The sequence below is a fragment of the Bos javanicus genome, chromosome 25 (genome assembly GCF_032452875.1).
Source record: "Bos javanicus breed banteng chromosome 25, ARS-OSU_banteng_1.0, whole genome shotgun sequence".
NCBI classification, from domain to species: Eukaryota; Metazoa; Chordata; class Mammalia; order Artiodactyla; family Bovidae; genus Bos; species Bos javanicus.
This window is the reverse complement of record NC_083892.1, coordinates 35,871,477-35,881,061: the sequence shown is the minus strand read 5'-3', so window position 1 is coordinate 35,881,061 and position 9,585 is coordinate 35,871,477. Positions and strand designations below refer to the sequence as shown.

Genomic DNA, 9,585 nt, shown 5'->3' with positions numbered 1-9,585 from the left:
CGCGACCATCGCGACGAAGGCCGCCGCTGGCGGCATCGCCACTCTTCGGACGGTCGGCTTCCTCCGGGAAGCCCGCCTGGGTTGAAGGAGACCACATACAACCCGGAGGTGTGTTCATCAGATATCCCGGGGTGTATGAAGTAAACGAGGAGCCGAATGATTTAGAAACTGTCCGCGGCAGCGCTGGCTGGTGAGATCTGGAATTTGCATCTGACTCCTCCACTGAGTGGCCCCCTAGACCTCGGGGGCAAAGGATTTAACGCTTTAACGCTACCGGGCCTCAGATTCTATTATATAGTAAGGTATTGAGGATCTTCTCTGCCCTATCCCCTGCCCCCATTCCACTATCTTTCCAGAGTGCTGAAAGAATTAAAATAGGTGCGTGTGAGAGGCTTTGGCAAGAGAGAAACTACTATGCAAATACAAGAAGTAGATTGACACCGTCTTTGTTTAAAAAGGAGGTTTTCAAGAATGACTTTTCCGATTCCTGAACTTTTTTTAGGATGAAAAAGTTTTGGGTGTGTTTTCACCGTTTTCTTTGGAAGTTACTCCAGAATGTATAGTCTTACTTACCAGCTTTCTAAAACAGCCGTTACCAAAAACAATGTAATTCTCAGGACCGGGAGAGGTAAATTCAAACTTGGAACTTGAGCCCTCTGTCTTGTGCCAAAACGGATCGCGGACCTCAGGAGCTACCAGGAAGGCCCTTTGTTCTTGCACGGAGTACACCCCAGGCTTTTGTGCACTTGGAGTTTTCATGACCGCTTTTTTCAGTTCCCTTGACTTTCTTGCAATCAGGATTCCTGTCTCAGTGTAGTCAGTGAAGCTGCTTGCTCAGAGGCTGAAAATCCAACTGTTTAAAGCGAGGGCTTTTTGGGACTTCACTGGTGATCCAGTGGCTACGACTCCCTGCTCCCAATGCAGGGGTCCTTGGATCACTCCCTGGCCAGGGAACTAGATCCCACGTGCAATAACTAAAGGTTCAGCAGGCTGCAACCCAAATCCGGTGCAGCCAAATAATAAATAACTATATTTTTTAATAAAAGGTGAGGGCTTGCATCCATTCCAGACTCTGGCCTTGGGCACTTTGCTAATCTCTGAGTCTCTGGGTTCTATAGTAGAGTGCTGGAACACAATGCTTGGCATAGGGCAAGCACTTCACAAATGTTAGCTAGTAGGGCCTTCTGACCGGAGAAGGCAATGGCACCCCACTCCAGTACTCTTGCCTGCAAAATCCCATGGACGGAGGAGCCTGGTAGGCTGCAGTCCATGGGGTCTCGAAGAGTCGACAGGACTGAGCGACTTCACTTTCACTTTTCACTTTCATGCATTGGAGAAGGAAATGGCAACCCACTCCTGTGTTCTTGCCTGGAGAATCCCAGGGACGGGGGAACCTGGTGGGCTGCGGTCTGGGGTCGCACAGAGTCAGACATGACTGAAGCGACTTAGCAGCAGCAGGGCCTTCTGAGCCCAGGATATTCAAATTGTTAATACTGTATGAAAATGTATCAGCAGAATCCAATCTCAGGTCAAGTTCTCATAGAAAAAGGTTCTCAATTATGGCAGCTGTTTTTTCTTAGTCCCAAACTTTTGTTGTTGCTATGTTGTGTCTCCACTTTAGCATGTTTTAATTATTAATTAGCAAACATGAGATTGTCAGTTATGGTAGAGAAATGCTACAGGGAAAAGAGGGATTCCTGTGAAGTGGAGGCAGTCAGGGAAAGTGGTGACTTGTGTCGAGCAGGAAGGGCAGGATTTGGGTAGATTTGAGAAAAGTGGGCATTGCCTTTAGAATAGTGACAGTCCAGGATGATGGGAGAAGAGGGCCTGGATTGCCTGTTGGATGAGAAGCAAAGAGGAACTTAAAGTTTAGGGCTTTGACTGCTGGCATGATTTTATTTTTTTAATCTTTTGGCCTCACCCCACAGAAAGTGGGATCTTAGTTCCCTGCCCAGGGATCAAACCTGTGCCCCCTGCATTGGCAGTGCAGTCTTAACCACTAGACCACTAGGAAAGTCCCCATGAAAATGCTTTTGATTGAGGAGGAGTACTTTCCTAGGGAGAGCATGCCAGACTCCAGGGTGGAAAATTGGGAGTGGTTCCCTGTGTACCAGCTTGTGATCCTGGCCAAGTAATTATGCCCCAGCTGTAGAGTGGGAATGCTTCTGCTGCTGGTGACACTGTGGAAGTTGAATTGTATACGCAGCCTCTTTGCGAAATGACATAAATCGGAACTGTGAATTTTCTATACAAAATTAAAGAAAATTTTCTGAATGAAGAAATCACTTGGACCTAAGATTTTTGTTTATTCAGGTACTGTGCTGTGAAATATCTGGGTTTGTGTTTTTTAAATTTGGAAGCTTTGAACTAAACAGAGATACGGTTAGATGATTAATTAAGATGACAGGGAGGTCTCAAGTAAGACTAAACAGCCAACCTCTCTGCCTTTTTTCCTAATGGCAGATTCCCCTGCAGTGTTTGCCTTCCATGAAATGCAAAAACGTAAGGACCATCTTAGTGTCAAATCACTGTGTTACAATACCTGGCTTCACCCACCTAAGTTGCAAGCCTTTATATTTATCTGTATGTCAGAGTTTCGAAAACATTTTAGATATCATGAAAAGACAGGCAGCCTGAGTAATGGAATGATAGCTCTTTAACAGTGCTTATTGTTAATTATCAGACAAAATGGGCCTTACAATTAATTTATTGTATTCAAAATTACTTGCTGCCCTAAGCAAAGTTCTTTGGTTGATCAAGTGTAAATGCTTGTCAAGTCACCAATGCAAAATCACCACATTGATAAATCTGGTCACTACCTCCTCCAGGAAATGCTTTCTTCACCTGGTTTCCATATCACCATACTCCTTTGGTTTTCCTCCTACTTCACCAGCTTCTCTGAGTCCTCTGCTGGTTCCTTCGACTTCCCCTTCTCCTAGAGTTCAGACCTTCCAGGAACTGCACAGGATCTGTGCCCCACTACCAGATATTCCTGCCGCGCCTTAGCCTTAGCTTCCTTTGGAAGACCTTGCATCCCCCAAGGTTATGTTGGCTGCGCGTCCTTGAGGGTCCACTGAAGCCTCTACATGTTCCCTGCTGAGCAGTGGTCACACTGTCTCGCTCCTCTTGTTGGCCTTTCACAGTAAACCATGAACTGCTCAGCCCAGTATTGTTCAAGGATGTTTCTAGTCTTCCAGCAGCCTAACAAGTCTCCTTGATCCAACTTTATTGCCGAGTAGTATTCCATCATATGGATGTACCACACTTTAACCAGTCACCCATTTAAAAACACATGGATTGTTTCGGATCTGGGGCTATTACAAATAAAACTGCTGTGGACATTCATGTACGAGTTTGTAAATGTCCGTGAGTGCTCTTGCTGGGTCATGTGAGTGTGAGTTTAGTGTTAGAAGGAATTGCCAAATTATTTTCCAGAGTGACTGGACCATTGAAGATTTCCACAGTGTATGAGAGATCCAATTTCTTTGCATTCTCATAAACACTCACTATTGTCAAATTTTTTTTTTAATTATTTTTATTTGGGGTTGCACGGGGTCCTCTTTGCTGAGTACGGGCTTTCTCTAGTTGCAGGTGGGGGTTCCTCTCTAGTTGTGGTGCTTTGGCTTCTCATTGTGGGGGCTTCTTGTTGCAGACCACAGGCTCTCCGACGTGCTGGCTTCAGGAGTTGCAGCACATGGGCTCTAGAGCCAATGGGCTTCAGCAGTTGTGGTGCATGGGCTTAGTTGTCCTGTGGCACATGGGATCTTCCTGGACCAGAGACTGAACCCATGTCCCCTGCATGGGCAGGCAGATTCTTAACCACTAGACCACAGTCAGTTCAGTCGCTCAGTCATGTCCGACTCTTTGTGACCCCATGGACTGCAGCATGCCAGGCTTCCCTGTCCATCACCAACTCCCGGAGCTTGCTCATACTCAGGTCCATCGAATGGACGATGCCATTCAACCATCTCATCCTCTGTCGTCCCCTTCTCCTGCCTTCAATCTTGCCCAGCATCAGGGTCTTTTCCAATGAGTCATTTCTTTGCATCAGCTGGCCAAAATATTGGAGCTTCAGCCTCAGCATCAGTCCTTCCAATGAATATTCAGGACTGATTTCCTTTAGGATGGACTGGTTTGATATCCTTGCAGTCCAAAGGATTCTCAAGAGTCTTCTCTAACACCACAGTTCAAAAGCATCAATTCTTCTGCGCTCAGCTTTCTTTATGGTCCAATTCTCAACATCCATACATGACCACTGGAAAAACCATAGCTTCGACTAGACAGACCTTTGATGGCAAAGTAATGTTTCTGCTTTTGAATATGCTGTCTAGGTTGGTCATAGCTTTTCTTCCAAAGAGCAAGCGTCTTTTAATTTCATGGCTGCAGTCACCATCTGCAGTGATTTTGGAGACCAATAAAATAAAGTCTGTCACTGTTTCCGTTGTTTCCCATCTGTTTGCCGTGAAATGATGGGACTGGATGCCATGATCTTCGTTTTTTGAATGCTGAGTTTTAAGCCAGTTTTTTCACTCTCCTCTTTCACTTTCATCAAGAGGCTCTTTAGTTCCTCTTCGCTTTCTGCCATAAGGGTGGTGTCATCTGCATACCTGAGGTTATTGATATTATAAGGAAAGTCCAACATTTTTTATTTTAGACATTTTAATAGGGGGGTAAGGGCTTCCCTGGTGGCTCAGTGGTAAAGAATCTGCCTGCCAATGCAGGAGACTTGGGTTTGATCCCAGGGGCAGGAAGATTCCCTGGAGAAGAAAATGGCAACCCACTCCAGTATCCTTGCCTGGGAAATCCCATAGACAGAGGAGCCTGGCAGGGTACGGTCCGTAGGGCCACAAAAGAGTCCAACAGGAGTTAGCGACTAAACAACAGAACAAACAATAGGTGGGGAGTGGCATCTCATCATGGTTTTAATTGCATTTCCATCATGGCTAATGATGTTGAACATCTTTTGCACTTATTTGTCATCCTTATACCTGTTTGCTAAAGAACCCTCTGTTCAAGCCCATTTTCTAATTGTTTTCAAATGCTTGAGTTTAGAGAGTTCTCTAATCTGGAGACAAGTCCATTGTTGGATATGTGACTTGCAGGTATTTTCCTCCCAGACTGTGGCTGGGTGGCCTTTCACAGAGGAAAAGATTTTTAATTCTGATGACGTACAATTTATTCTTTTCTTTAATGGATTGTGCCCTTGAAGTTGTATCTAAGAACTCTTTACCTGACTATGTCATGAAGACTTTTTTTCCCCTATATTTCTTCTAACAGTTTTATAATTTTACATTTTATGTTTAGATCTACCATCCATTTTATGTTAATTTCTTTGCATTGGGCTGAGGTTCAATTTCAATTCCTTGCCTATTTATTGAATTAGCACTACTTGCTGATTAGACTCATTCTTTCCCCATTCAGCTGCTTTTGCACCTTTGTTAAAAATCAGCTGGCTGTACTTGTGTGAACCTGGGTTCTCTACTCCATTTTATTGACTTTTATGCCTGCTCCTTGGCAGATACCACACTGTCTTGATACTGTGTTTAGACAATAAGTCTTAAAATCGGGTAGTGTGATTCCAACTTCTCGTTTTTCAAAGTTGCTTTAACTTCCCTTGCCTTTCCATATAAATTTTACAATAAACTTATCTACATCTTTAAAACTTTTGGCTGGGGTTTCATAGGAATTGCATGAAACTTTGGGAGAACTGACATATTTTGGACTTCCAATAGAGGGACACGGTCTATCTCTCCATTAATTTAGATCTTCTTTGATTTCTTTGATTAGCATTTTGTATTTTTTAGCATACACATTTTGTACATGTTTTTGTTAGACTTATACGTAAATATTTTCCCTCTCCTTCCTTTCCTGCACCCTCTTCCCCCCTCTCTGGAATGATTGTAAATGATTTTAAATTTTGGCTTCTGATTGCTTATTGCCAGTATGTGCTTAGTCACTCCGTCGTGTTCGACTCTGCGACCCCATGGACTGTACCCTGCCAGGCTCCTCTGTCCATGGGGATTCTCCAGGCGAGAATATTGGAGTGGGTTGTCATGCCCTCTCCAGGGGATCTTCCCAACCCAGGGATTGAACCCAGGCCTCCTGCATTGCAGGCAGGTTATTTACTGTTTGAGCCACCAGGGATGCCTCCATTTTATCTCCGTTGTGGAATTTATCTATGTAGAGTTGTTAGTATTATTCTCTAAGTATATTATAACGTAAGGGGTTTTTAAAGCTATTCCCTCTTTCATTTTTGGGAATCGTAATTTGAGTCTTCTTTCTCTAGTTCTTTCTTTTGTGTCAGTCTTGCTAGAGGCTTACTAATTTTATTGATCTTTGCAAAGAACCAGCTTATAGTTTGAATTTACTTCTGTGTTCACTTTCATTGACATTTGCTCTTTTTATTTCCTCCCATCTTTTCCCGTTGGCTTTACTTTTTCTAGTTCCTTGAGGTGAAAACAGATTATGCAGCCATCTTTTAAAAAGTGTTCAGTGATTCCAGAAAACTCCTTGGTTCCCTGAAGAACTCCTGTTTGCCCATCAAAATTCAGTTCAGGGACTTCCCTGAATGTCTAGTGGCTAAGACTCCACACTCCCAATGCACGGAGCCTGGGTTCCATCCCCAGGCAGGTAACTAGATCCCATATACTGCAACTAAAGAACCATGTGCCCCAACTAAGACCCAGGCAACCAAATATATATATATATAAAATTCAGTTCGGATGTCACTACTGAGACATTGTAGTCAGCCTTTCCTCTTCACCCCCAAATAAACGCCACCAAACCTAAGAATCTGAAGCTTAAAAGAAGTGCAGGCTTTAAATGGTGCTGGGAGGTTAAGTTCGCAAGAGCCTGGCCTCTTTCCAACCTTTAGTTATTTGGGGTCAAACTCCACCCTAGGCAATAAAGAGAGCGGTCTGGGGGTACATAAAAATGCCAATTCACACGTGTACGTTTACAGTTTATACGGTTACATTGGGTTTTGAAACTCGGTAGCAAGATAGGAATTGTCATCCCTATTTGAGTGATGAGGAAACTTCCGAGGAGAGTAGTTGAGGTCTCCAATGCAGGTCTGACTCATTTTCGAATGGAATTCTCCAAAAGCTAAACCAATGTGGGCAGAGAGCCCCTTCCCAGTGGTCTTGGGGAGCCACCAATCCCCGCAAGTGCTGCGCTGCCCTTCCCGCCAGGGGGCGTACGTCCCAGCTCCCAAGTGGTCGCAGTGACCGAAGAGCTGGAAGGCAGTTGAGGGGTGCGAGTGGGTGGGTCAGGGGGGGCCACAAGGAAGCTGTGAAGGCTTGGGAGGGGGAGGCCTACGGCTCAGGAGAAGGGGCCAACAGAGGATGAGATGATTGGATGGCATCACCGACTCAATGGACATAAGTTTGAGCAAGCCCCCGGAGATAGTGAAGGACAAGGAAGCCTAGCAAGCTGCAGTTCATAGCGATTCAACCACAACGGCTCATAGCCCTCGATTGGCCTTAGAGTCAGCCCTGCCAGAGGAATGGGAAGACGGCTCCCCGTGAACTGCAGAGGGGTGTCAGAGCGCTGTCCTCCCACAAGGACCGGGCTTCGGTACTCGTTTACCCGCTCTTGGTCTTTGGGCGACGCGAACCTTGGGCGGGAAGTCGGTTCTGCCAACTCCGCCACGCCTCCTGACCCGAGGAACTGCGACGGACGCAGACACCTTCCCGATCACGTTCTATGGAACTCGGCGCCCTCCCTACCATCTTTGGAAGGCCCTGACTCCCAAATTCTCCAAGCCCCCACAAAAGTCTCCTCTCCTCTATTCTCTCCTTGGGGACCGCACCCCCCCCCCGCCCCCCGCCCCCCGCCCGCCCCCCGCCAGCCACCCTCGCGAACCGGGGACTTGGACTGGCCGCAAAAAGCCAGAACTTGCCCTACCCAGATCCTCCCCGGACTCGGACTTGGTACACGCCTCCCGCCTCCGCGCCCCGCCTAAGAGGCGTACACGTGATAGATCCCGTCAGCCCCGGAAGCCTCGCGTTATTCAAACACATCGCGCGGTTTTGCCAGCTCTGAGGAAAGGGGCGGGGAGAACGCAGGCCGGGAAGGCGATTCGTGGATCCCTCAGGCCTGGCCCCGGCAGGGGGGGACGGGCGCGCGTGCGCACTCGGCACCCTTTTCCGACGCCCCGCGCCTACAGGGCTTCAGCATTCCGGCGTCTGTGTGGCGCGCCCCTCTTCCCTACTGGGGTCCTGGTGGTCGCGGGCAGCGCCACCTCCTCCGGCCAGTCGGCGCAACGCTCGACTGGCCTGGCAGGGGAGCGGGCCGCGTGCGCGTGGAAAGCACGGGGACTGGAGAGAGTAGGCGCTGGAGTGCTGGGGAAAGGGGGCGGTGGAGGGACCCGAGGTGGGGAGCGTTGTAATGAATGTCCGCGAACTGAGGGTAGGGGAGCTGCGGGAGCTGGAGTTGAGTGGGAACGGACTGAGAGTGGGAGGGAAGAGGGGCGTCGAGTGCGCCCCCGCCCGGGTGCACCCTTTGGGCTGGAAACCGGGTGGGGAAGGAAGCGTGGGTCGCTCCTCACCCTTGGTTGATCTCGTCCCTTTCCCGTGCCAGGGCACACAGCATGGCCGAAAACCGAGAGTCCCGCGGGACCGTCGAGGCGGAGCTGGACCCGGTGGAGTACACCCTGCGGAAGCGGCTTCCCCACCGCCTGCCCCGGAGGCCCAATGACATCTATGTCAACATGAAGACTGACTTTAAGGCGCAGCTGGCCCGCTGCCAGAAGCTGTTGGACGGAGGGGCGCGGGGTCAGAACGCATGCAGTGAGATCTACATTCACGGCTTGGGCCTGGCCATCAACCGAGCCATCAACATTGCCCTACAACTGCAGGCGGGCAGCTTCGGGTCCTTGCAAGTGGCTGCCAATACCTCCACCGTGGAGCTTGTCGATGAGCTGGAACCGGAGACTGACTCACGAGAGCCGCTGACCCGGATCCGCAACAACTCTGCCATCCATATCCGTGTCTTCAGGGTCACGCCCAAGTAACTGAGATGAAGCTGGCCCACCTTATCCACCCATCCCCATACAGCTGGGGCTCAGATGTGGCTCTTCTTGTCCTGAGTACTGTCATGGATCTTTCAACCAGAGCCATGTAGGAAAAAGCCCATCCGCTGGCAGCCCGGAGGACTCTGAATTGAGAGGGCAATTACCGTCTTTTGTTGGGCCCAAGCAGTGGGTCTTCCTGGATCTTTGTGGTCTGTAGCCATTGTCCTGTACAATAAAAAGTTTCAAGTTACGTTGCTGCCTGGCCACCCACCCCGCTGCACTGCCTCTCCCCTGTGTAAATTCTGGAGAGGAGAGTAGGAAGAAACTTGACAAAGATTTAGATACAGGAGGGGAACCCTGGTGTTTCCTGCTTTCATAGAAAGAACATAAATTGTCCTACAGACACTGCAACATAAGACAAACGTTAGTGCAGTGCAGAAGCCTGACAGCCCCAGTGTTTGTTTTAAAATATTTCATCCTTGCAGAAGAAGGCAGAGAGAATAAGTAGATATTCCTGCCTGCTGGCAAGCAGCTGGGGTCTAGTTGTGTGTGAGGAAACTATCAGCTTCTCT

The 9,585-nt window shown here is 48.2% G+C and overlaps 1 protein-coding gene across 4 annotated transcripts; it reads left to right on the top strand.

Annotated features, from left to right (window-relative positions):
• POP7 (POP7 homolog, ribonuclease P/MRP subunit) lies at positions 1 to 9,263 on the top strand. Of its 4 annotated transcripts, none has more exons than XM_061402102.1 (2): positions 1 to 108; positions 8,581 to 9,263. In XM_061402102.1, the coding sequence occupies exon 2, from the start codon at positions 8,591 to 8,593 to the stop codon at positions 9,011 to 9,013; it is 423 nt and encodes a 140-aa protein (XP_061258086.1). In that variant the 5' UTR covers positions 1 to 108; positions 8,581 to 8,590; the 3' UTR covers positions 9,014 to 9,263. The 4 variants fall into 4 exon arrangements, with proteins under 4 accessions (XP_061258086.1, XP_061258085.1, XP_061258084.1 ...); XM_061402101.1 differs by lacking the exon at positions 1 to 108 and adding an exon at positions 8,153 to 8,409; XM_061402100.1 differs by lacking the exon at positions 1 to 108 and adding an exon at positions 8,245 to 8,327.
• The last annotated feature ends 322 nt before the right edge of the window (positions 9,264 to 9,585 follow it).